Genomic DNA, 27,613 nt, shown 5'->3' with positions numbered 1-27,613 from the left:
GACTGATTTTTGATCATGTGCTGCCAGGGCGTTTATGGGTTGCTCTGATTTCCCACAGAAACTATTAATTTCATTTTAATTTTCCCATGCAGACAATAACGGCACATGTTTTTAAGTGGGCAAATTTTCAAAATTAGAACGCAGAGGGAGACCATTGCCACAAACCAGGTAAAGTCTGAATAATATGACTTATATAATATTCAGCTACTGGCATTATATATAGGGCTTCTTGCCACACAAACCCAAAACCTAGGAAATTTTTCTATGGATAAGCAGGCTACAACCTACCTGGCAAATGAAGTAAAAGCAAGCTGTTGCTGGGACAAGTGGCTCTCCTGGAAAAGGAAGGGCAACCTGGGAGCTCCCAGTGGCTTCCCAGGGGCATGGAGTAGAGACGCTAGCAGAAACGTGTACCTATCCCCTGTTGTGTCGTCAGATTTACGAGGGGCAGTGGCACATTCCCAGGTTTCAGCAAAGGAAGCCATTGTGTTAGCTGCTGAGGTTTGGTTCAGGGCATTTCTGTGTAAGTCAGTAGGCAGGCAGAGGGGCACACCTTTTGTTAAAAAACAGCTTCTCTCTTGGAGGACTCACTGCCTCAGTGCCTTCTGGCCGTCAGGAGACAGCTGAGAGCTGCACTGCACTAGCGTGCACCACGCTGTGTCTCCTGCCCCAGCATGGCGAGTGAGGCCAGCACCGCCCATCTGCAAGGATGCGAAACGCTGCCACGACTCAAGGGGGTGTCTGCTTTAAGTAGCGTTCACAATTTTCACAGGAGCCATACCCTTAATGGTTACTCAAGAGCTATCTTTTGTCCATCAACACACACACATACACACGCACACCCTGAAATTCTCATTAGTAAAAATTCCAATATGTTAAGCAGATGTATTTATTAAAAATAATGCTAATATACTCCTGGGGCACACTGATTCCAAGAGGGTGTTTGCAGCAGATTGCATTATAATTAACAGCTAAATAATAAAGGCTTTTTTTTTTTAACTTACAGAGTCACTAAATAATAGAAGGAAAGGAAAGAGTAGGGCTGACCCAGTGGAGGCTGATGCTGGTATCAGTGTTCCCTAAGCATCTGTTTGGTTGGCAGCCTGGGCAAAGCCTGTATCTAAAGGGTTAATGGGGGTCCAAAGTGATTTTTGCACTGAGCTCCTCCCATGATGCCAAGAGGCATGGGGTTGAGAACAGAGCAGAACCAAACAGTTTATTAAACTGTTGAAATTGTTAAAAATGTTGAAACTTGAAACTGTTTAAAAGCCAGTTCAAGATTTTCATAAACACTATTCCAAAATGTTAGTTTTAAAAATGTTAGTAGCAATGTGAGCATTCCCCGTGTCTTCCTCCCCTCCCTTCCCTCTCTCTCAAAATAAAACATGAAACACCCAGTGTAAAAAAAAAAAACACTTCAGGGAGGAGCATTTGTCCACCATTTGGAAAGAAAGGTGAGGAGGGGAGCAGACGGCGTGTAGCAGATGCTGGTCCTGCTCGAGGGGCTGCTGCTGCAGGCTCTGGTGGCTCAGATCCCCCAGTAAGGCATCAGGTGGCGGGACTCCTTCTCGTAAACGTCTGGCACTATGCCATACGGTGTCTGTACCATTTTAACTGTTGACTTCCCATAAAGCTGGCGCTCGTAGTCTATCAGCTGCCTCCAGAAGCCGACGTTGGGCCTGATGACGGGCCTCCGGGCTTTCACCCAGTTGTAGGCCTCCAGCAGGCACACGTTGTGAAATTTCATCAGGTATGCGATGCAGAGCGTGGCCGAGCGGCTGACCCCCGCAGCACAGTGCACCAGGGTGGCCCCGTGTTTCCGGCTCACGCTGTGGATCTTGTCGGCTACGGTGTCAAAGTACAGCCCAATGGGGGCATGAGGCATGTCAGCCAGAGGCACTTTAACATATTCAAACTGGGGCCAGTTGAAATTGGGGATCTCGATGGTAGCGTTCACAATGCAGGTGATGCCGCGAGCCTGGAGGAGGTGCCGGTTGGAGGCTACGCTGCCTCTGCCCAGGAAGAGCGAGGAGGTGATCTGCGCAATGCCTCCTAGGTCTCCCTCAGAAATCATCCGGGGGGCCATGAGAGTCCGGGGGAGCGTGCTGTGACCTCTGGAGCTCATGAAGACGCCAGCAATCACACTTGCATCGTTGGGAGCAAGACCAGAGCGGGGTGTTTTCCTCCACCAAGGAATCGGAAGTTACAGTCGCCTTCCTGCAAGATACAGATATCCGTCAGTACCCTAGATGCTACTGATTCACGGCAGCCTTCTGCAGCGTCTGCGGATTGGGAAGGTGAGACAATTGGAGATGGTTATTTTCTGTAACTGTGTATTCTTCACAGGATGGAGACAAATCATTTTCATTGATTAACAGGAAAGGCAGTCAAAGATGCCAACATGCAAAATCAATGTAAAATTCAGCGCTCTGATGATTTTTTTTTTTTTAAAGGCACTGAAGAGAAAGTCTTCCTATTTTAGGGAACGTTAAAGACAGAAACAAGTGCGGCTAATCCCTGAATAACGGCCTTGTAGGGTCCTGCTCTTACCGAGGGGTGTTCAGTGGTAATTAGGAAGAGATCAGAACTTCTGATCCCACCTAAGGCCGTGCTCTTTCCTATGTTCCTGCCTACCTCCACGGCTATGATGGCCATATTTTCATAAGCCTAACTCTAGACACAGAGATCTTACAAAGGTGTAAAAATGATACCACTTTAGGCATTATATTCCAATGAATGGGCTTTGTGAACTAAAGAGATACTGAATTGGATCAGTTATAGAAAAGCCAGGAACATATGGTCACCTTGCTGCTGCTGCTAAGTCGCTTCACTCGTGTCTGACTCTGTACGACCCCACAGACGGCAGCCCATCAGGCTCCACCATCCCTGGGATGCTCCAGGCAAGAACACTGGAGTGGGTTGCCATTTCCTTCTCCAATGCATGAAAGTGAAAAGTGAAAGTGAAGTAGCTCAGTCGTCTCCGACTCTTAGCGACCCCATGGACTGCAGCCCACCAGGCTCCTCCATCCATGGGATTTTCCAGGCAAGAGTACTGGAGTGGGATGCCATTGCCTTCTCCTTAGCTCCTTAGCTCTTTATAATTTAAAAGAGCGAACTCTATCATATTTATTATTTGTGACATCTGAATACCTGTGGTATGACATTTCCCTGGAAACAATCCCAGGTAACTTCAAGGCCATGGTAGCAAAAATTCACTCGTCTAAGTTAATGAGCATTTTAGCTGACCTGACCCTGGATGTGGCCAAATACTCTTTCCTCAGCCCAAGATTTTTCTAACCTCCAAGATGTGTCGCCCCCCCCGCCCCGCCCCGGCTTAAGATGTGTGCTGGAAATAAAGGTTAACAGAATGCCCATGTCGTCTTTCATACCACTTCAGTCTGTACCCTGAGAAGTGTGCGTATCCCCCACCCAGCGCCCCGGAGGGCTGCCCGGAGTGACTCCAGTCAGAAGAGCATCCCCGTTTCACAGACAGAGGCGGCACTGAGGCTACTCACTTGTGAGGTGCCTGGCTCCTCTGGAGTCCTGGGTCTGGAAAGTCTTATGTGAGAGACTGCTGATCAGACTGGATACAAATCAGATCTGTAGAAAGACAAGGAGGTGGGAATGTGGTCAATCAGGAAGATCAAAAGAAAACCTCCTGGGTTTTTCACTATGAAACTGGGTTTGACTGGAATAAAGCTAGGAAGTGGAAAGCGTGTTAAATATATCTCCATGTGTATTTAAAGAATGTGCCAGTGAGACCTATCAATCAACCTGGGACTTCCCTGGTGGTGCAGTGGCTAAGACACCGTGCTCCCAATGCAGGGGGCCTGGGCTCAATCCCCAGTCAGGGAACTTGATCCCACGTGCTGCACCTTAAAGAACTGAGTTCATATGCCCTTGTGCTGCAGCTGAGACCAGGTAAACATTTTGAAAACTATCAACCCAAGTCTCAGCTTTTTGTTAAGATTTTTCACACCATGGGTTGTGTGTCGTTAAGTGCACTTTTGGCCATAGTAAAGATGAATTTTTGAGAGGAGGATTCAGAGACAGCATATTGAAATGTAAGGCTCTGCTCACGGGGCCTGCAAGAAATGCTCAGGAAGCTGAACTCTCTCCCCTGTGCCAGCAGCCAGGCCAAGCCGGGTGCAGGGAGCCAGCCAGCTCCACAAGGAGCAGCACTGCAGAGGTGGCCTCGGCCACGAACGTCAGCTCCAGGAGGTGCGGGTGGTGGAGAGCAACCTGAAATGACTTTCCTTTTGTTTTCTTGTCCATGTCGGCCCTCTCATTTACTCATTTATGCAACAATGGCAGCACCAATCAGCATTATTAAAAATGTGATCCTCCCCCAGTCACATGCAAATCAATGAAGTGAGAATATACCAACTCAAAAATAATTCAAAATGGCTTAAAGACCTAAATATAAGACATGACACCATAGAACACCTAGAACATAGGGAAAACAGTCTCTGACATAAATAGTACCAATATTTTCTTAGGTCGGTCTCCCAAGGCAATAGAAATAAAAGCAAAAATGATCAAACAGGACCTAATCAAACTTACAAGCTTTTGCACAGCAAGGGAAACCATAAACAAGACAAGACGACAACCTACAGACTGGGAGGAAATATCTGCAAATGACGCAACAGACAAGGGCTTAATTTCCGAAACATATAAACAGCTCGTACAGCTCTCACCAAACCAAACCCAACCAGAAATGGGCAGAAGACCTTAATACCAGACACCAAGAGGCATACAGATGGCCCATGAAAAGATGCTTATAGCTAATTATTAGAGAAACACAAAACTACCATGAGGTGCTACCTCACACCAGTCAGAATGTACGGAATTTAAAAGTCAACAAATAATCAATGCAGAAGGGGGCGTGGAGAACAGGGAGCCTGCTGCAGTGCTGGGGGAGCCGCAGTCGGTACCGCCCCGATGGAGAGCAGAGTGGAGGCTCCTCAGCACGAAAACTACAGTTACCACCCGTGCTTAGTCACACAGTCGCGGCCGACTCTGCAACCCCACAGACTGGAGCCCGCCAGGCTCCTCTGTCCATGGGGTTTTCAGGCAAGAATACTGGAGGGGATCGCCATTTCCTCCTCCAGGGGATCTTCCCGACCCAGGGATCTCTCCTGTGTCTCTTCTTTACCTGCTGAGCCATCAGGGAAGCCCAAGAGTTCCCATGTGGCATGTGGTCTAGTCACTAAGTCATGCCTGACTCCAGCAATCCCACTCCCGGGCAGACATCCAAACAAAACTAACTTGAAAAGATACACGCACCCCAGTGTTCACAGCACTGTTAACAACAGCCCAAACATGGAAACTACCGAAAGTGCTGGATGGATAAAGATGTGATAAACACACACAGTGGACTATTACTCAACCATAAAAAAGAACAAAATAATGCCATTTGCAGCCACGTGGATGGGCCTAGACATCATTACACTAAGTGAAGTCAGAAAAATAGATACCATATGGTATAACTTATATGTGAAATCTAAAATAGGACACAAATATGTCTACAAAACAGACTCTCATACAGAGAACAGACTTGTCAAGAAAGGATGGGGTGTGGGGGAGGGGAAGGACTGGGAGTTTAGGATTAGCGGTTGCAAACTATCAATATTGTATACAGAATGGATAAACAACGTGCTATCACCCTGCTTATTTAACTTATATGCAGAGTACATCATAAGAAACGCTGGACTGGAAGAAACACAAGCTGGAATCAAGATTGCTGGAAGAAATATCAATAACCTCAGATATGCAGATGACACCACCCTTATGGCAGAAAGTGAAGAGGAACTAAAAAGCCTCTTGATGAAAGTGAAAGTGGAGAGTGAAAAAGTTGGCTTAAGGCTCAACATTCAGAAAACGAAGATCATGGCGTCCGGTCCCATCACTTCATGGGAAATAGATGGGGAAACAGTAGAAACAGTGTCAGACTTTATTTTTTTGGACTCCAAAATCACTGCAGATGGTGACTGCAGCCATGAAACTAAAAGACACTTACTCCTTGGAAGAAAAGTTATGACCAACCTAGATAGCATATTCAAAAGCACAGACATTACTTTGCGGACTAAGGTCCGTCTAGCAAGGCTATGGTTTTTCCTGTGGTCATGTATGGATGTGAGAGTTGGACTGTGAAGAAGGCTGAGCGCCGAAGAATTGATGCTTTTGAACTGTGGTGTTGGAGAAGACTCTTGAGAGTCCCTTGGACTGCAAGGAGATCCAACCAGTCCATTCTGAAGGAGATCAGCCCTGGGATTTCTTTGGAAGGAATGATGCAAAAGCTGAAGCTCCAATACTTTGGCCGCCTCATGCGAAAAGTTGACTCACTGGAAAAGACCCTGATGCTGGGAGGGATTGGGGGCAGGAGGAGAAGGGGACGACCGAGGATGAGATGGCTGGATGGCCTCACGGACTCGATGGACGTGAGTCTGAGTGAACTCGGGGAGCTGGTGATGGACAGGGAGGCCTGGCGTGCTGCGATTCATGGGGTCGCAAAGAGTCGGACACGACTGAGCGACTGAACTGCACTGAACTGCATAAGCACAAGGAACTGCACCCTGTGACAAACCATAATGGAGAAGAGTACGTGTGTCACGGGAAAGAGAGTCTGTTCCTCTCCTGTTTGTCCCTCTGCCTTTCCCAGGTAACCATTACACTTAAATTTTGTTTTTTTTTTATTCACAGCTCTGTGGAGCTATAACTGACATACAATTTGATGTAAAATGATGAGTTTTGACACACGTACACTCAAGACACCATGACCTCAAAATAACAAACATATCCGTCACACCCAGAATGTCCTCACGCTCCCTTATAACTCACGCCTCCCTCACCCTCCAGCCCCATTCCCAAGCAGCCACTGACCCACCTTCTGTCACTACAGCTTACGTTTCCTAGACTTATACAGTGGACTCATTCGATGCAGGGTTTTCCTGTTTGGTCTGGCTTTCACGCAGTGTAATTACTTTCACATTCACCCGTGACACTGTGTCTATTCATAAGCCATTCCCTTGTCATTGCTGACTAGTATTCCACTGTGCAGATACAGTTTGTTCATCTACTGACGCTAGTTTTAGACTAGCACAAGCGAAGGTGACGTAAACAGTAACGTACAGGTGTTTGTGTGGATACACACCTTCCTTTCTCCTGGTTAACTACCTAGGAATGGAAAGTGAAAGTCGCTCAGTCGTGTCCGAGGCTTTCTGCGACCCCATGGACTGTATACAGGGGAACTCTCCAGGCCAGAAGAGCCTTTCCCTTCTCCAGAGGATCTTCCCACCCAGGGACTGAACCCGGGTCTGCTGCGTTGCAGGCCGAGCCGCCAGGGAAGCCTGTGGAGGGAAGGGCTGGGTCATATGCCATGTGCATATTTACCATTTTTCAATAGTTTTTAAACAACAGTTACAGCTTCCAACCTGTGGGGCAGGCTACCGCAACCCTCCCCAAAGGCCTCAGAGGGTGAGCACCATCCCCGCACTTTCCCTCTGCTGCGTTCCAGAGCACCCGTGTGTGCGGTGCCCTGGATTCTGAGGCTGCCACCCAGGGGACACTTCTTGATCACCTACCTCTGGGGGCAAACACAGTTCTGGGCCGGCTACCAGCCCTGGGGCACCACACAGGTATCAACACACTCTCAGTCTTTCTGTGAGAGGCCTATTTGCTTGTCCGGGAGCTTCTGCTTTGGCACGCTCTAGGGACGGGAACAGAGGCTGGCAGACACCATCTTTTGTTCTCCCTCTGTCTCACTCCAACTCTCTGGTATCTTCTAGAAAGGAATTTGTATACTCATCTAGTACCCCAACTTTTGTGACTGCAGCCCAGGGAACACGTCTAGATCACCTGTTTCTGGTGGACAGTAGGACTTAATGCTAGTGTTCCCACAAGCCTGTGAATTTACACTTTACAAGCTGGGGACTGAGACCTTTCCCGATAGAACTCTGACAGTCTGGGGTCCACCTGCAACTACCGGGAGCCACTAAAAATAGGCCACTCAGACAATCAAAAAGATTTGAGAGACAACCAAAAAGTCACTCCTCCAAAACTGGGAGAGGTGGCTGTTTTATCTAATGGACAGAAACCAACAGAGAGTTAAGGAAGATGAAGAAGTAGAGGGCTATGTTCCAAATGAAAGAACAAGATAAAACCTCAGAAAATGTCCTTAACTGAAATGGAGATAAATGATTTACCGTTAAAGAGTTCAAAATCATGGTCTTAATGATGCTCACTTGAGGAAAGAATGAATGAACTTCAACAAAGAGAAAATATAAGAAAGAAGAAGTCACAGAGTTGAAGGATACAATAATTTAACTGAGAAATACACTCGAGGAGTTCAACAGCAGACTAGAAGACAGTGAAAAGGATTAATGAACTCAAACACAGGGCAGCGAAACTCAAACCAACAGAGCAGTAAAAAAGGGGAAAAAAGTGAAGACTGCTTAAGGGACTTGGGAGATAACATCAAGCAGATGGACATTTACAGGGCTTCCCTGGTGGCTCAGACAGTAAAGAATCTGCCTGCAGTGCCGGAGACCTGGGTTCAGTCCCTGGGTCGGAAAGATCCCCTGGAGAAGGGTGCAGCAACCCACTCCAGCATTCTTGCCTGGAGAATCCGCACGGACAGAGGAGCCTGGTGGGCCATAGTCCATGGGGTCACAGAGAGTCAAACATGACTGAGCAAATAAGCACAGCATGAGAAAAAAGAAAAAGTGCTGAAAACTTCCCTAACTAGGGATGAAAACACATTCAGATCCAGGAAGTTTGGAAAAGTTCCAAATCAACTTCAAAGAGATCCATACCAAGACACGTTATAATTAAACTGTTAAAAGTGAGAACACAAGAAAACTTTTGTAAAAGCAGAAGAAAACAGCTCAGGTATGTACAGGGAACCACCGGGAGACTATCAGCAAGTTTTCATCAGAAACTTTCCAGGGCAGAAGGGAGTGGCATGATGAATCAAGATGTGAAAGAAAACCCTTCCAGACAAGAATACTCAGCAAAGCTGCCATTCAGAATTTAAAGATCAAGCTTTCCAGACTAGCAAAAAGTAAACCGGCCTTACAAGAATTCAGGGAACTTTCTTAAGCTGAAAAATAAAGGCCACTAAGTAGTAGTAGGAAAATAGATGAAGATATAAATCTCACCGGTAGAGGTGAATATAGTACGATTTAGAAAAATAAAACGTAAAGGCAGTATGGATGAGTTACTCATAAAGCCAGTATGAAGGTTAAAAAACACACTAGCAAAAATATAAGAGTAAGGGATATACAAGATAAAATGGTGTAAAACAAAAAAAATGTGGGGGATCGAGTAAAAATGTAGAGTTTTAGAATGACAAACTTTGACTGTTGATAAGTTGTGTGTGACACTCACAGTAATCATAAAGCAAAAACCTATTCACGAGAGATTCACAAAAGATCTGAGGAATAAAAGAATCTAAACATACTACTACAGAAAACCATCAGGACTTCCCCGGTGGCCCAGGGGTTAAGAATCCACCTGCCAATGCAGGAGACACGGGTTCAACCCGCTCCAGGAAGAGTCCACGTGCCGCGGGCCAGCTAAGCCCGTGTGCCACGACTCCTGAGCCCACGCCCTGCGAGCACTGAAGCCTGAGCACCCTGGAGCTGGTGCTCCGCAACAAGAAAAGCCACCACGATGGGAAGCCCGCACGCTGCGACTAAAGAGGAGCCCCTACTCCACAACTAGAGAAAGCCCTCGTGCAGCAATGAAGACCCAGTGCGGCCACAAATAAATAAATATAACCAGCAAACCACAAAGCAGGACAGCGAGAGAACAGAGAAACTACAAAACAGCAAAAAGCAACCAGCCAAATGGCAGGAAGGACAGACTCACCAATAATTACTCTAAATGTATACGGACTAAATTCTACAGTCAAAAGACAGAAAGTGGCTGAATGGATTAAAAAAAAAAAAAAAAGTGCTGCCGACCTCTGATGTAAGGATATACAGACTGAAAGTGAAGATGGGAAAAGATATTCCATACAAATGGAAACCAAAAGAAAGCTGGGGTAGCTATACTTAGACAAAATAGACTTTAAAGTGGACAGAACGAAGGGCATTACATAATGATAAGGGGTGGGGGGGTGTCAACAAAAGGATAAAACATTCGTAAATATTTCTGCACCCAATATAGGAGCATCTAAATATATAAAGCAATATTAACAGACCTCAAGGGAGAAGGAGACAGTGATGTAATAATACGGGATTTTACACTCCATTCTCATCAATGGACAGATCATCCAGGCAGAATACCAGTAAGGACACGTCAGTTCTAAACAAACACATTAGACCAGGTAACCGTAACACAAATATACAGAACATTTCATCCAGAAGCAACGCAATACATATTCTCGTCAAGTGCACATGCAGCCATCTCCAAGGCAGATCATACACTCAGGCCACGGAACAACTCTTAATAAACTTAAGACTGAAATCACATCAAGCATCTTTTCCAACCACACCAGTCTGAAACTAGAGATCATCACAAGAAGAAAACTGGAAAATCCGCAAATTAGTGGAGATTAAACAACATGTTACTGAACAACCAATGGGTCACAGAAGAAAGCAAAAGAGAAATCAAAGCATGCCTGCGACAGACCGGAGTGGAGATACAGCATACCAAACTTTTGCCGGCACATCCAGAAACAAGATCTCAGAGTCTAACTCGACGCTTCAGGGAACCAGAAAAAGAGCAAAGTCCCAAGTTAGTAAAAGGAAAGAAGTAACGAAGATCAGAGTGGAAAGAAACAGAGTCTATGAAAGATAAGAAGGACTTCCTTGGCGGCTGAGTGGCGGAGGCTTGGAGCTCCCGCTGCAGGGGGCTTGGGTGTGACCCCTGGTCGGGGAACTCGACCCCACAGGCTGCAACAAGAGCTCGCAGGCGGCCACGAAGACCAAACATGGCGTGCTGTGACTAAGCCCCAAAGCAAGCAAATCAACGTTTTAAAAAAGACAATATAAAAGATCAATGAAACTAAAAGGTCACTCCTTGAATAGATAAACAAAACTGGCAAATCTTTAGCTAGACTCACACACACAAAGGACTCAAAATCAGGCGTGAAGGAAAAAATTTCACAACTGATACACAACAGAAATACAGAGGAGTAATTATACACCTAGGCTGAATCATGAAGAAATAAAAAATCTGAACAGACCAATAACCAGAAAGATGACTGAATCCCTAATCAACCCCCACCTCCCACAACCCCGTGCCACCAACGAACAAAATTTAAGACACAGACAGCTTTTCCGGTGAATTCTACCCAACATTTACAGAATATGTACCAATCCTCAAACTCTTCTAAAACACAGAGGAGGAGCAAACACTTCCACACTCATCCAAGGCCAGCATAACATTAATACCAAAACCAGACAAGGACATCACAAGAAAATTACAGACCAGTATCTCTGATCAACCTAATGGAAAACTTGACAAAATATCGACAAACTATATTGCTGAATATACTTAAAGGATCATACGCAATGATCTGGTGCCATTTATCCCAGGAATTCAAGGGTGGTACAACATCTGGAAATCAATCAGTGTGACACACCACAATAATAAAAGGATGGAACCATAAAACTCTGAGAAGAAGACCTAGGAGGCAAGCCCCTTGACACTGGTCTTAGGAGCGATTTTTGGATTTGGCAACGAAAGCAAAAATAAACGAGGAGGACAACATCAAGGTAAAAAGCCCCTGCACAGCAAAGGAAACTAAACAACAACAACAAAAAAAACGCAGCATATGGAATGGGAGAAAATATTTACAAATGCTTTGACCGATAAGGGGTTAAGGTCCAAACTATATAAAAAGTGCATGCAATTCAATAGAAAAAAAATTTTTTTTAATGGGCAGAGGGTTGAATAGACATTTTCCCACAGAAGAAACACAGATGGTCAACAGGTACATGAAAAGGTATTCAACATCACTAATTATAGGGAAATACAAACCAAAACCTCACTTCACTATCAAAAAGACAAGAAATAACAAGTATAGACAAGGATGTGGAGAAAAAGGAACCCCTGTGCACTGTTTATGCAAATATAAGTTGGTACAACCACTACAGAAAACCATATGGAGGGTCCCTAAAAAGTTAAAAATAGGATTACCACATGAGCTGGCAATTCCATTTCCGGGTATTTATCCAACAAAAATAAAAACACTAACTCAAGAAGATAGATGCATCCCCACGTTCACTGCCAAGACATGGAAACAACCTAATGTGCCCATGCATGGATGAACGGATAAAGAAAACGCAGTACAGATACAAACACCATGGAATATTAATGAGCCATGAAAAAGAGGAGACCTTGCCATTCAGAACACCACAGATGGGTCCTGAGGGCACCATGCTGGGTGAAGTGAGCCAAATGTTGCAGAGCAGCAGCTGCATGAAGACTCTCAGGAAAAAAGAGCTCAAAGCTACAGAGAACCGGCTGCTGGTTCTCAGAGGTGGGGATTAAATGGATGAGGAGGGTTAAGAGAGACACACCTCCAGTTTACAGTCAGTCACGGGGATGTGACACATAGCATGGGGACCACCATCAGCGCTGCACTCATATTTGAAAGCTGCTAAGAGGATAATCTTAGAAGTTCTTGCCACAAGAAAACCTTGTTAACTACGTGACAGACTTTACCGTGGTGACCTTTCTGCAGTGTGTACAAACATGGAATCGTTACGTGGTATTCCTGAAACTGACGGAACGTTCTGCAGCTCTGTACTGCAGTGGTTCTCACGCTAGGCGAGCATCAGCACCACCTGGAGGGCTTGTTGAAGCAGACTGCTAAGCCCCGCCCCCAGAGGTCCTGACTTAGTGGTTGGGAGAGGGGGCTCGGGAGCTGGCGTTTATTTCCCAGGTGACGCTGCTGCTGCTGGTCGGGGGGACAATGAGCACCCCTGCAGGGGTGATGCCGCGGTGCGCCGCCCAGATTCCCCTTCCAGACTGAGGCACTCAGAGTGCCGGTGCTGACCCCTCAGTGTCTCAGAAACTGCTCGCTACAAGGGAGCTGCCTCTCCCAGGCTTACCACCCCTCATGTGGGGCCCACATCGGCCGACCAGTGACACAGGGGTCGTGTGTAGGCGAAATCACATCAAGAAGACAAACAAGGAAGCAGCTGTGTGAGGAAAAGAGTGCGGACGTGAGGGTTAGATGTACATGGAAACAGGCAGAACTTTGGGAGAACAGCCCGTCCTGCAGCAGAGCGCAGTCTCATGCCGCTTCCAAGTCTCTCCCTGGCAGAATCCTAATAGTTTAAAAAGCAAAGTCACCACGCAGCAATAAACACACCACGTAAGGCTTCTGAGCTGCTGGTGATAACTCCTTCCTCAATGTGGAAGATGCTAATCAAATTTCCAACCAGGTTATCCAGTTACTGTCTAATTAAGAGGGACTCATGTCCTGTGGTCTCCCAAATAATTACCCTGTTTGGGAAGCCACTTGCCCTCCTGAAGCTGGGGTCCCAGGCTCACTGGCCTTTTCAGCGGAAAGGTCTTCATCAAGGGCCACGGGTAAGGGATGGGTGGGCTGAAAGCCTAGCTTACTCAGTTAACTCCTCCTTCGCTGGGCAGTGAGAGGGTACTTGGTGCTGCAGGGAAAAGCAAGCAGATTGTGGATCCTTGGGGCAGAATCCAAGCGAGACAGACAGAATGCTCCCTCCCTGCTGCTGCTTGCCAGTCTCGTGCCAGAAGCCTGCTTAAACTGCCAAAGCTGAATCCAAGGTTCAGAAAAACAACTTCTGCCAGAGAGCACTCAGAGGGCACAAGCATACAGATGCTCCTCTGACCGAGACTCCCAAACCCTTCTCGCAGACGGGAAAACTCAAGGTTTGGAAAGGGTGAGGCATTTCAGCTGGGAGAGGGCAAGGCGTGGGGCTCTTCACAAGAAGAGGCCCAAGGTGTCCGGGCTCCCGGCTCAAACCCACAGCCAGCTTCACGGTGCCCACGGGGCACGGCTGCGGCCTCCTCGCCCACGCTTCCAGCGCCCCCAGCCACCAGTGCCTTCGGTGCATGAGAGAGGCCTTACCTCTGCCTAAGGAGATCAAAGGCTCCACACAGAAAAGACTGACCCAGAGAGGCTGAGCTGCTCCAGCTTCTCCTCCTGCCCAGAAGACAGAGACAGCGCCACAGACTGTACAGACTCCAGGTCCCAGAAAGCCCTCCTGATGGCAGAGGGAGGGACCACTGCGAGGAGCAGGTCCCGGGAGGGCAGAGCAAGAAGCCCTAGTCTGCTTCATGTCTAAGATTAGCAGAATCTGATCAAAATGAATACAAGAAAACATGGGCATAACGTCACAGGTGTGTCAAAATCAACTCAGCGAGCGTGTGCAGGGAAAACAGGGTATCTACTGGGAAAGCGAAAGACTGACCGGGTTTGCGGGGTCAGGGGTTCCAAGGTGCCCTCTGAGTGACAGCACCGCTCCCACTGCAGCGCCCGGGGCCTCTGGGACAAGGGTGACCAGAGAGAACGCCAAAGAATGTCCACGCCGCTGTCCATGGTGTTCAGCTCACTCACTGACCTTCACAGCGCTCAGCTGCATTTACTTCTGAGAGGGAACAAACGCTTTCTGGGCCAGGAGAATGGGGGTGAGGTGAAGGACAAAAAGGAGGAGCTGTCCTAAACCAACCTGAGAGTTGTTTTTTTTTAACAAGTTATAAGAAATGTCAGGGATGATGCTGGTCTCTGAATAATGAACATCAAAGATCTAAGTGCTAGACGAAATGCAGCATTAGTGCCGACCTAGAGGGCCTGTACTCTCAGGAAAGCATAAGCTTCAACAACAACTGGAGCTCTCCTGGGATGTGGGCGCCAGGATCTAACCGGAGCAGGTGCAGACTGGCTACCTGCAGTCAGTCTATCCACAGGACCCATCCCACTGCCACAGAAGCTACCTTAAAAAAAAAAAAGTCACGACAAGAAAACCCCTAGAATGAGGACTTTAAGAACTGAAATTCATCTACAGCTTTTTCTTCTTTTGAATAAGCAGAAAAAATGGCCACAGTAGTGCCAGAGACGGCCCTTTAAAATGATCTAAGATATTTTTACCTTTAGGAATTTCAGAGGTTTGTAGTATACACTGGAGGCCTATACTCTATGTTTTTTAATACCCGAAAAGCCTATGTAATCACATTTTCTTCTTCCGTTAAATGTCTACTCTAAAAAAAAAAAAACCCTTAAAATTATCAAAATAGAGGCATTAGCCTACATTGCTGTAAGTAAATAAATACTACTTTTCTCATTATATTTCATTATTAAATCAGAAATGTGTTCCACTGGGGGGACTTCCCTGCTGGTCCAGTGGCTAAGACTCTGTGCTCCCAATGCAGGGGGCCTGGGTTTGATCCCTGATCAGGGACCTAGATCCCACGTGCCACAGCTAAGAGTTCGCATGCCACAAATAAAGATCCTGTGTGCAATAACGAAGACCTGGAGGAGCCAAATAAATATAAATATTCAAAAAATATTAAATAAAAGAAATGTGTTCCACTGGGGGGAAAAAGTTAACTCTTACAAATAAAAATCACAGTGTGGCAAAATTTAAGGGGAAAAAACACTTTCTGATACAACACTGAAAATAAAATTCAAACAAATACTGAGCTGCATTCATGTTAAAACAAAATAAAAGAGAGTCACAAATTGTTCTCACTGATCTGGACAGCTAAATGTGGAAAGCTAATTTGCTAAAACATCTTAGATTTGGAGGAGGGGTTGTTTTTGCTTTTCCTGCCATATAATTTAACTGATGCAATGGCTGGGGAGAGGATAGATATACATAACACACAAAGAACTAAGGAATCTGAGAATCACCATTTTGATAGTTTGGCCACAGATATTCCCCTAGAGTGTAGCTGTAGAGTTACTGCCTGTGTCGTCATCGTCATGGCCTGGCTGACATCTCGATACACTATGGACCACCCACCAGCCCATGAACTGAGCCTAACAAAGGCTTATCGTTGTAAGACACTAGCCAGCTGCTGGGTGGAGAACAGACCACAGTCCAAAGGAAGACAGGAGTAGTCCACCTGATGAGAGCAGGGAGAAAAGCCTGCCGACAGGGACAGAGACGCACAGGCTTCACAAGTTTAGCTCCACTGATAAACTCACAGATTCTCATGCTGGAAACAGAATAAGAAGAGACTATAAATAACTACCTATAAAAGGTGAAAGCAGGCAGGTGCTTGTACCAGGGGCAGTCTGTTCCCATTTGGAACTGAGTTTTTTAATCTGGTCTTCCTCCCCCTGGATGTTTAAGATATTTCTCGCTCATTCACACCAGTGTTTACTGAGTTCCTGCTGCGTGTGCTGCTGGGGACTATGGCAGAACGTCTTTGCCGAAAATGGCCATAATAACACCCTGCATCCCATGTGACCAACCAGAACAGTACAGTAGAGATGATGCCTCTGAGGCTAGATCATGAACAGGTCATACACCTCTCCTTGGTCTCCTAACACGTGCTCTTGGAACCCAGCTGCCATGCTGTGAGGCAGCCCAAAGAAGCCAGAGTCACCGTGTGGAGAGGTCACTTGCGGGAGTTCCAGCCAGCAGCCTAGCAGACGTCCCAGCTGACAGCCAGGATCAACTGCTAAACATGTGAATCGAGACACCTCAGCGGTTCTCGGGACTTTCCTGGAGGCCTAGTGGCCGAGAGTTCACACTCCCAGTGCAGGGGACCTGGGTTCCATCCCTGGTCAGGAAACGAGATCCCACGTGCTGCAACTAAGACCCAGCACAGCCAAAGAAAGAAATGAAAATACTTTTTTTAAAAAAAGACACCGCAGTGAACCTAGCTCCCGATCATCAAGTCACCTCCAGACACTGTGGAGCAAAGATAAGCTGTCCTTACTACACAAGGTCCAAAGTCTCGACCTACAGAAATCTGTGAGCAAAAGAAAAATGGCTTTTACGCCACTGAGTTTTGGAATGGCGTGCTATGCACCAAGAGTCGCCAGAACAGGGATATTAGGCAGCAAGAAACGTCACCCTGTGCTAGGATTTTATCATCTTCAAGAGACGACGCAAGACATACATATAAAACAGGTGAGCAGCAATAAGAGATAAACTAACAGTCAGTGAACTGAGTGAGCGGTGCGAACAGTGAGTGGCGCAGCAATGCAGAGAAGGCACAGGGTCAAGACAAAGCCAAACAGCCAGTGGTGCTGAAAACCTGAGCTGATTCTCGGACAAGTGTCTCAGAATTACACCATCATGCTTTTTCTCCAATCCATTTAAAGCAGGCGCCGTTCCGCTCCTGCTTTGCAAGAAGTCTCCCTATTTGGAGATTCCAAATGAAGAACGCCAGCCCTTCTCTATAGCCCCCCACTGCTCACAAAATGTGGTCCAGGGCCCAGCAGCCATCGACCTGGAGCTTGAATGCAGAATCTAGGGCCCCATCCCACGCCTGCAGAATCCGATTCTGCAGCTTAACAAGATCCCAGGTAAGCTGTACACACACTGAAGGGCGGGAAGCGCAGGCCTCATTAATCTGCCTCTGTCGGTCCCGCAGGACTTGCTGAGGCAAACTCAAGCGCCCGCTCTGTTGAAGCCACACGAGCATGCTCAGCCTCTCCGGGATCGGTGTCCTTGTGCTCTCAGGGTCCCCAGATGAGGAATCAGGTGAATGGAGGCCGAGAGGCTTTCCCAGACTCTACACAGAAAGCGAGCACCCCCACTGGGGCCAGAGCCCCTTCTCCATGAGTGGCTCATCTGTCGATGAGTCATACAATCTGACCACAACAGACTGACTGATCTGAAGACCACCAAAATGGACATCTCACCAGGGAAGAAAACAAACACTACAGAAAGAAAGATTATGGCGTGGAAGGCTGGTTTGACTGTGCTTTATCTATAACATGGATATTCATCTAAAATAGCCTAAACCACTAAGTGGTATGAGATGGTCTTTGGGTGTGAAAAATCCGATCAACTTGAACCAAGAAAATGGGTGCAATATTTCCACAATCACATTTAGGCTTGCTTGGTAATAAGTGGAAACCAAATTATGCCACAGCCGATGCAAACAGTACTTTAACATGAATCATAGATTCCTGGTAAACTCTGATTTCCATAGGGAAGAACATCTGGATCCACAGTATTCAGCTGTGCTGTGCTTAGTTGCTCAGTTGTGTCCGACTCTGCCCTCCAGGCTCCTTAGTCCATTGTGATTCTCCAGGCAAGAATATTGGAGTGGGTTGCCATGCCCTCCTCCAGGGGATCTTCCCAACCCAGGTCTCCCGCATTGTAGGTGGATGCTTTACTGTCTGAGCCACCAGGAAAGCCTGACCCACAGTATTAAAAAAAAAGAAAAACAGAAGAAAAAAACCACACATCAGCAATTAAACCCAAGGTAAGTATAAGTTTGCCTCAAAATTCCTTGAAAAGCAGAATCGTGATATCGCAGGTCCATTCACAAATAAGATCTCAGTACTTAGATGTTCATTATTAATTTAAAGAAGCCAAAAATGAATTTAAAAATTAGAATAAACTTCATAGGACTAAGAGCTCAAGAGTGGAGAGTTGAGCACTCTGATCATCTAACCATTTGATGTCTCACTGGACAGATCAACATCTTTAAAACTCAAGCTATGAGCCTCGACTTTCTCCCCACAGGGCTTTCTTTTTCATACCCCTGGCCAAATTGCACATTTTTAGTGCTTTTATACCAAATTAACTTCATTTGTAAACTATTGATGAATTAACCTCCCATTTTTCTTTATAAATCAAAAGTGAAAGTCGCTAAGTCGTGTCCGACTCTCTGCAACCCATGGACTGTCCATGGGATTCTCCAGGCCAGAATACTGGAGTGGGTAGCCTTTCCCTTCTCCAGGGGATCTTCCCAACCCAGGGAAAGAACCCAGGTCTCCTGCCTTACAGACGGATTCTTTACCAGCTGAGCCACTAGGGAAGCGGCATCTATGAGAGTTTCTGAGCTGAACAAGATAACCAGGTCAGGTCTCTCGCATTAGCTGGAGGGAGGGAACCCAATAATGCCACACACACCCCTATACCCCTGCCAAAGGACAGCAGGCTTCCCGAGTTCTGAGAGCTACTGTGTATCTTAGCCTTCCTGGAGCAAAGGGAGAAACCAGAGTTTTAGTTAAACAGGAGTCAAAGAACATAGTATCCTGAAGTTATTCCCTTGGCTTTACCTGTCTCCTAAAGAAATAATCTCGGGCTGCCCTGGTGGCTCCATGATAAAGAACCCTCCTGCCGGTGCAGGAGACATGGGCTCAATCCCTGATCCAGGAAGATGCCGCATGCCGTGGAGCAACAGAGCCCAAGCGCCACAAATTGTAGATTACACTACTAATTACTGCTGCTGCTGCTGCTGCTAAGTCGCTTCAGTCGTGTCCGATTCTGTGCGATCCCACAGACGGCAGGCTCCCCCGTCACATGCTAGATGAGAATCCACTGGCCTGGGAACCTCATTTTCTGTGCCTGCTCAGTTGTGTCTGATTCTTTGCGACCCCATGAACTCTAGCCTGCCAGGCTCCTCTGTCCATGGGATTATCCCAGCAACACTGGAGTGGGTTGCCATTTCCTTCTCCAGGGCATCTTCCCAACCCAGGGATCGAAACCGCGTCTCTTGCATCCCCTGCATTGGCAGGCCGATTCTTTACCACTAGCGACACCTGGGAAGCCCCCGAACCTAAACTCTACTCTTGTTCAAATCAGGGGCCGGCAAACTGTGGCAGGCAGGCCATGTCTGGTCAGTCATCTCTTTCTCTACCGCCCATGAGCTAAGAATGGTTAATACATTTCTAAATCGTTAACAGAGAACTCAAAAGAACAGCATTCCATGGCACACAAAAAGTGTATGAGATTAAAATTTCAGTGTTCATGAGTCAAGTTTTTACTGGAGCACAGCCACACTCATTTGTTACATATTAACTATGGCCTTTTTGCGTCACAAGTTATGTTTAAAACAGCAAGTTAAATAGTTGCAACAGAAACTGTATGACCCACCAGCCTAAAATATGTACTATCTGACCCTTCATAGGAAAAAAACTGCCTACCCCTGAAATTATGGTATAAAGCCATCAGAGTAGATGGCAGAGAAATAATTTGCCAAGTGGCCCTAAGGGCCCTGCATGAGAATCCTGCACGAGACTCCCTGGGCTGCCGGCTGGAAGGCTCCAGTGGTCCTCTATCCGCTACATCACTGTTTACTAGTCAACAGAAGCAACACCCTCTTGTTAAAGAGTTTTTTCCTGCCACTCCACAACCTCAAAGACCTAAAGAGTCAAAAAGACCTGCCACGGTCCACTGACGATGGAACTGTTCTGGGACAAGCCACCAGCGGGCCCAGCAGTTGCAGCTGCATATGAATTTCAAAAGGGCCCCTCTGTCCATGGAGACCTCCGGATGGTAGCAGAAAGCTGACCAAACTGGATGGGAAATCACTCTCTGTCAACAGAAGGGTAAGAATGGGAAATGAGGTGAGCAGGCAAGGCCGTGACCTGGGCGCCAGAGCTCCTCCTCCTCCCTGCAACAGGGGGAAAACGCAGTTCCTCTGTAAATTAAATCCTTTGGAAAAGGATATCAAAAAACACAAATATCTCCCCCATCACTAAGACTAAGAGGTTCTGACTCTACTTTTCATCTTCCTCCTATGGGTATCTTTTCTCAAAAAGTTCAAATTTATATATAAGTAGTTTTTTAAAATTATGGTCATTTTATAGAGAATCTGGGGGGGACCCCTTTATTTAGTACAATGAGTGAAAAAGTATGCATGATTTGTAAAGACTGAAAATAGACCAACTTAGCCATTTTCCAAGATGTCTTCCAGAAGAAATAAAAAAGTATTACAAATCTTACATTCTTTTGTGTGTGTATGTGTGTGCTTAGTCACTCAGCTGTGTCTGACTCTTTGTGACCCTATGGACTGGGATATTTTCCCAGGAAAATGCTGGAGTGGGTTGCCGTTTCCTTCTCCAGGGGATCTTCCCAACCCAGGGATCGAACCAGGTCTCCTGCACTGCAGGTGGATTCTTTACTGCTGAGCTGTCGGGGAAGCCCTGTTTTCCTTTTTTTTTTTTTTTTCAGATGCTAGTTTATCAGTTAATTTCATGGTGACAGTCGAAGGGTGTTTTCTGAACCTACAGAACTGTAATTCTGCCCCTAGGATATAAACAGACTGTTAGCAGATAATACCAGGTACACGAGATGCTCAACACACACCTGGACTTAATAATTTAATAATTGTCCTGACATGACCTCCCTATCCCCTCTCCCTCCGTCTTTCTCTCCTCTCCTCTCTCTCTCTCACATACACCGGTTTTAAATCCAGCTAGCAACACCAAACACAAGCGATTCAAGTTAACCCGGCAACTGGTTACTCAGAGAGCAGGAACTATCAACCCCAGTCGTGAACTAACGCTACCACCCAGTATGAAGGGAGACCTGGAGAAACGGACATTTCAAAGACTGTGAAAGCATTTCTCCTCATAGCACAGAAGCTGTGGTTCCTTTGGTATTGCCAGGGAATTCCTGCGCTGGTGCCTCTCGGGATCAGCACGTGTACACAAGCCTGTGAGTACCAACCCTCCCTCAGACGGCATTTTCACAACGACTAGCCTGGGTTCCTGCACACGTCACACACTAAGCCTGCACATTCAGAGCCTGGCACCAAGCAAGTCTTCTCCAGCACGACGCACCTCACCACTGCAAGGCATCCCGTGGCCCAAGCGGTAAGTCTTCCAAAACCTTTACAAGACTACTGCTGCTGCTGCATCGCTTCAGTCGTGTCCAACTCTGTGCGACCCCACAGACAGCAGCCCACCAGGCTCCCCTGTCCCTGGGATTCTCCAGGCAAGAGTACTAGACACTTTAATTTTTAATGCTTCCTTTTGCAATATTTAAATCCCATATAACTACACATCTATTTAAGAAAAAAAGATCTTTGGAAGAATTCTATTGTATATTTCTCAGCCATAGAGTGGAAAACCGTCTCTGGCACTGGGTGTTATGTTAGTTCAAACCATACAATTAAACATAAGTATATAAAAATACAGTGGTACAGGAAGGGCCAGGGATCAAATCAAACCACCTCTGTGACATTTATTCATTCACTCAGGAAATATCCAAACATATTGTGGTCAAACAGCAAGCACAGCGGATTACAAATTCAAGGCTGACACCACTGGAGGAATGTAAATTGGTACAACCACTTTGGAAAATTGGCCTCAGCTAGTAAAGTTGAGGATACACGTATCTATGACACAGCAGTACTCATAACTGCCCTGGACCAGAAAGAACCCAGACGTCCATCAACAGCAGATGACCAATAGATAACTGTGGAATATTCATGCAATAATTACAGTCACAGGTAACAACATGGATGAATCTTAAAAAACTGTAATGCAGCAAGAATTTAAACCAAAAACTCATATACGTGTGTAAATACATAAATGAATGTATATATACACACACTTACATATATACCTATATGTGACACTGGCTGCCACCCCAAAAGAGAGGATTTGCAAGGATACCTACTTTGATTCTACTTGCATAAAGATGAAAACCGGGCAAAATGACTATACTGTTTAGAGACGAATCTTTAGGTAACAGTACCTCCCCAGCAGTACAGTGGATAAGAATCCACCTGCCAATGCTCAGGACACAAGTTCAGACCCTGGTCTGGAAGATCCTACATGCCTCGGGGCAACTAAGCTCATGAGCCACAACTGCTGAAGCCTGCGTACCTAGAGTCCAAGTTTGGAAACGAGAGAAGCCGCAAGCAGCAGCTTGCACCACGCAACGAGAGCACAGCCCCCACTTACCGAAACCAAGGAAGGACTGTGCACAGGAACAAAGACCCAGAGCAGCCAAAAATGAAATTAATTAATTAAAATATACATATATCTAGGTGGTAAAAACTATCAAAAAGAAGGGATGATTTTCACAAAAATGAAGCTAGTACTGGCTAGGTTACCTCTAGGGTGAGGAAAAGAGGCGGTCACTGGGAAAGAGCGTGCTTCCTGACCTGCAAGATGGTTACAGCTGTGTTTTCTTTAAAATAATAAAGTTATCCATTTATGTTTTATACCCTTTTGTGTGTTACTATTCACAACTTGAGAAAGGTTAAATAAACACAATGTTGGATTTCAGGAAATCAGAAGCCTTACAAATTTTGGCCAATCTGGGGAGAGAATCCTTCTGCTTGGAACATCGCTACTGCCTGTCAGTTTCATGAGGTCAGTGACCTTATTTGCCTTTTACTCCAGTATTCAACACTTAACTTTCGACACAGCAGAAGTCTCAATAAATGTCTAACACAGAAACCCATAAACTCTTTTTTTTTTTTTTGCCATGCCCAGCAACTTGTGAAATCTTAGTTCCCTGATCAGGGACTAGATCCAGGATGCGGCAGCAAAATTGCACGGTCCTAACCACTGGACCGCCAGGAACCCATAAACTCTTTGACGTAAATTTTGTTTTGCTCACCCATCTTCTGAAATTACTGATTTGAATGGTTTTCATGGAAAACGTTAACATTTTCCTTTCTCTGTCTTCACGCCAGTGAGGCTGTCATCAATAACAAAAGCCATCATCTTAAACTCTCGCTAAGTTTACACCCAGGACGGTTGCTTCAGCAACTCCCTTCGCCTTCCACTCCCTTTTACGCCTCCTCACAAGCAAAGAAAAGACAAATAGAAGAGATTTCTTTTTTTTTAATAGCAAAGTTTTCTTTTGCAACCAAGAGAAGCACCAAGGATCTTAATGATTTAACTGTCTTAAAGTTAAGAAAGGATCATTTGCCTATTGTCTGGAGCAAATACTCCCAGTGCTATCAGGGTCAGTAAAACTTAATGACCAGCTGGACTAAAAGCACAAAGTAACCTGTTTTAGACAGAAACCAAGTGCCTATAAACAGGACATTTAAAGTTAATACTTAAAAATAATAAAATAATTTAGTAAAAATGTCACTCAGAAAAAAAAAAATAGAAAAGCTAGAGGTTTTCAGACTATACAAACCAGAAAAAAGAATCATTCTGTACAAACTTTCAAGAAAATGCTTAGCAAAGTCTCAAAGAACACACATAAACCAATAAAAATATACACAGCGATTACTCTGGGGACAGATGCTCAAAAGAAAGTTTTAATTTTATCTGTAAAGTTTTAATTGTTTAAAACAGTATGTTTAATTCTTGTGATATTGGGAAAAAGTATTTGTAAACCACCTTGCCTTAAAATAAAATCCCAATTGCAAAAGAATCTACCAAACACAGATTCCTCCTTAAGAACCAACATTTTAAAATGCTGAAGTTTTAAAGGATTTCTTGGACACACCTGGCCAGTTTTTTTTTTTAAATAATAATATACACGTATACCATTGTATTAAAGAATACTGCAGGAATCATACCTACATTCAACCTGTCAGAGAGTTCAACTGAGAACTCAGTGTAGACACGGTGGACACTGACGTTTAAAAACCTTGGAATGAAGGAAACTGTCTCCCGTTTTATGGGGGGAAAGCCAAAAATATCAAGCACCTACCTCTCCTCCCCCAAGCGTCAGAAGATGAGTCAGAGCTGGAGGCAGGAATAGGGCCCATGTGTCAAGCCGCCCGTGCAGGGCGCCTTCCTATCTCCACCAGGCAACCCTCTGCCCCCACCCAGGTCAGGGTCCCTGCCTCAGCCTGTCTCTGGTGTGAAGGCTCAGGGGTGTCTAGTGAAGAAGAGGCAGCTATTCATTCTAAGAGGTGCCTCCTTCCCCACATTTCTAACAACCCGAGAATGGAGGCCTTTAGGAGTCCACAACAAGGAACAATCACGAAACACCAAACGCAGCTCAAGAAAGTGGAGCTTCCATACACGTTCAGGTAACTTTGGAAAGAATACAGCACCTTTGTTCCTCTGGTTGTAAAGAGCAGGAAACACACGGAGAGCAGCTATGACTTGTATGGTGTCACTTAACTTTGTGACACCGCTGAGTCTCAAGCATGGAGATGCTGACAGTTCCAGCCTCTGTGGCTTTTAACTGCTCTGTACCATCTCAGGGAGTCAGTTCCAACATTCCATGACACTTCTGACTAAGAATCCCTCATGGACTAGGAATTCCAGGAACTCTGGTCTATATTCCTTTCAGATGAGTAAACGAATCAGGACTTGACTTTTTGCCTCCATGTTCACATCTGTAAAATAGGATGGTACTGCTCTTTACCTATCTCTCATAAAACTAAGAACAGCTAGTTAACACATGCTAAATGCCCCTGAGGTCTTCCTGGATGAAAAGAACACGGTACTTAAAAAAAAAAAAATCCCTACATAGTAGAACTGCATTGTAAAGTCACACCTCTTTCCCTTGCCTCTGGGATGCCCAGTTACCATAACAGTAGCTGGTACCATTGGCAACATCCACCTAAATAAAATATGCAGCCCAGAGAAGGCAGCTACATACAGCATGCAACTAACTCCTCTCGCACACAAACAAGAACTCAACTTCGCTTTGGAGCAAGGGTACTTAAGAGAAATAAAAAGATAACGTTGGCACTGTGCACACCAATCCACCACCGTAGAGACACCCTCAAGTTGAATACTTGGCATTGCTGAAAGTCAAGTTGCTTCTATCAATGCACCAGAAACCTTCGGAAGAGGCAAGAAGCCGCCGACGCTCCCGAGGCTCGGAGCGGGCGAACGGTGGCGGCGGGGCTAGGAGGCAGAGAGAGGCCATGGCTGGACCGGGGAGCAGAGGGGTCAGGGAGGGGGAGGGGAGCAGAGAGGATGCTCGCGAGGAGCCGAGGGCCGGGACCCGGGCCCAGGCGCCGCCGCAGCAGGAGAGCAGCCCGGGTGGGCGGCCGGAGTGGGCGGGGGGGTGCTCCGAGCGCCCGCGAGGCGGGGCCGGGCGGGAAGCAGGGGTCGCGGCGGAGGTCGCCGGGCCTCTCCTCTCCCCGCCGACCAGAAGATGCGAGAAGCGCCCGGGAGCAGGTGGGGGACGCCGGCACAAAGTTTCTGGAGACCCGGCTCCCGCGGGCCCATAGCAGTCCGCTCCGGCTAGGGGCCCCGGGGCCCGGTCGGCGCCAAGTCCCGCCCGCCCGCCGCCCCCCGCCCGAGCCCGCGGGCCCCGTACCGGCTCGCCCAGGCTCGCGGCCAGCGTTCTTCTCTGCTGCGCGGCTCCCGGCGTCTGCGGGCTGGCCGCCGCGCGCGCCCCTCCTTCTCTCCTCCGCCCGCGCCGGGGCGGGCCGCGCGCACGCTCGCTGCGCCCCGCCGCCCTCCCCCTGGGGCGGGGCGGTCGCTCGGGGAGGGGGCGGGGCCTCTGTGCTCGGGGCGGGGCCTCGGCGGCTCGGGGCGGGAGCGGGGCCTCGGCGCAAGAGGCGCGCGGCGGGCGCCCGGGCCGCAGACCCGGGGGCGCGCGGAGCCGCAGGCGGCGCGCGTGCGCACTGTGCGCTCCGCCGCGGAGTCAGGCATCCAGCGCTCTCATCCCTTGTACCCCGGCAGACCTCTGCTCAGAGGACCCCAGCGGTGTCCCCCTCTGTGTCACAACATACGACCCTGCTGTTTCCCTACTTGAGCGTCTTCCTCCAATCTAGGTTTCGGCGAGGGCCAAGGGATGGCGAACTAGGGTACTTTGTGGATGTGAGAGAGTTAAAGGCAAGAAAACGATACAAATATAAAAGGTGTGAAGATTGCAGTTAGTGACTAATCTCCTACCCCCACCTTCCATCCTACAAGGGGGAGCCCGGAGTTGGGACCAAAGAGTGAAGAGAAAATAAATCTCATGGCAACTGTTGGCTGAATTTTGCTTGGGCAGGTATGGGCAGTTTCCAGCGACTGTGGGAGGCTATGTTGTCAGAGACTCAAGGGGCTATGTGCTGTGCTGTGCTTAGTCGCTCAGTCGTGTCCGACTCTTTGCCACCCCATGGACTGTAGCCCGCCAGGCTACTCTATCCACGGGGATTCTCTAGGCAAGAATACTGGAGTGGGTTGCCATGCCCTCCTTTAGGGGATCTTCCCAACCCAGGGATCGAATCCGGGTTTCCCGCATTGCAGGCGATTCCTTACCGTCTGACCCACCAAGGAAGCCCAGAAATGCCAAAGATGTGGCCATCTTCTGCCTGCCCCAAGACCGCCAACCCACTGTCATGAACCACAGGTACCACCTGAGTTTCAAAACACCAAGTCCACACCTTGTGCCTCCAAGGCAGGGCTGAGGGTCTCGCAGGCTGAAAGCATTAATTCATGGAGGGCTTATTTGCTGTGTCACTTTGAGGGTCTTTTTTTTTTTTTAATGTAGGTTTGTCCATCTATAACTTGAGTAGACGCAGAGCGGACATTCAATACATCCCTGCCCTGGCAGGTGAGGGGAGGTATAAACAACTTCCTCAAGGCTGGGCAGTGAGTCAGGCTCCTAAGAGTCCTGACTCCACACCCAGCCCTTTACTCACCAGCCCCAGCTCCTCACCGGTGTAAATCGCTGGCATCAGAGTTGCTGAACAGTCAAAGGAGTAATCATAGTTTTGGGAGGAGGGATGGGTGAGGGATGTGAACACAGCGCTTTGGGTTTGCATCCCACTCTCCTGACCTCCTGCATCTTCAACCGCAAGCTTTGAGGCTTTTTCATGCTCTTTTTGATCT

At 47.1% G+C, this 27,613-nt stretch overlaps 1 protein-coding gene across 5 annotated transcripts; it reads right to left on the bottom strand.

Moving 5' to 3' along the window:
* Positions 1 to 873: 873 nt before the first annotated feature.
* On the bottom strand, positions 874 to 26,166 carry DUSP14 (dual specificity phosphatase 14). Of its 5 annotated transcripts, XM_060395220.1 has the most exons (5): positions 26,109 to 26,166; positions 14,063 to 25,173; positions 13,461 to 13,625; positions 3,516 to 3,600; positions 874 to 2,217 (listed from the first exon to the last, which is right to left on the bottom strand). In XM_060395220.1, exon 5 carries the CDS (start codon positions 2,123 to 2,125, stop codon positions 1,529 to 1,531), a length of 597 nt encoding a protein of 198 aa, XP_060251203.1. In that variant the 5' UTR covers positions 2,126 to 2,217; positions 3,516 to 3,600; positions 13,461 to 13,625; positions 14,063 to 25,173; positions 26,109 to 26,166; the 3' UTR covers positions 874 to 1,528. The 5 variants fall into 5 exon arrangements, with proteins under 5 accessions (XP_060251203.1, XP_060251202.1, XP_027831110.1 ...); XM_060395219.1 differs by having other exon boundaries at positions 13,461 to 25,173; XM_027975309.3 differs by lacking the exon at positions 13,461 to 13,625 and having other exon boundaries at positions 24,886 to 25,173.
* Between the last annotated feature and the right edge of the window lie 1,447 nt (positions 26,167 to 27,613).

The sequence above is a fragment of the Ovis aries genome, chromosome 11 (genome assembly GCF_016772045.2).
Source record: "Ovis aries strain OAR_USU_Benz2616 breed Rambouillet chromosome 11, ARS-UI_Ramb_v3.0, whole genome shotgun sequence".
NCBI classification, from domain to species: Eukaryota; Metazoa; Chordata; class Mammalia; order Artiodactyla; family Bovidae; genus Ovis; species Ovis aries.
This window is presented reverse-complemented; position numbering and strand designations above follow the sequence as displayed.

What these genes read in the sequence shown, in the direction of transcription:
- DUSP14 (XM_060395219.1), bottom strand. Translation starts at nt 2,125, where the DNA reads ATGAGCTCCAGAGGTCACAGCACGCTCCCCCGGACTCTCATGGCCCCC.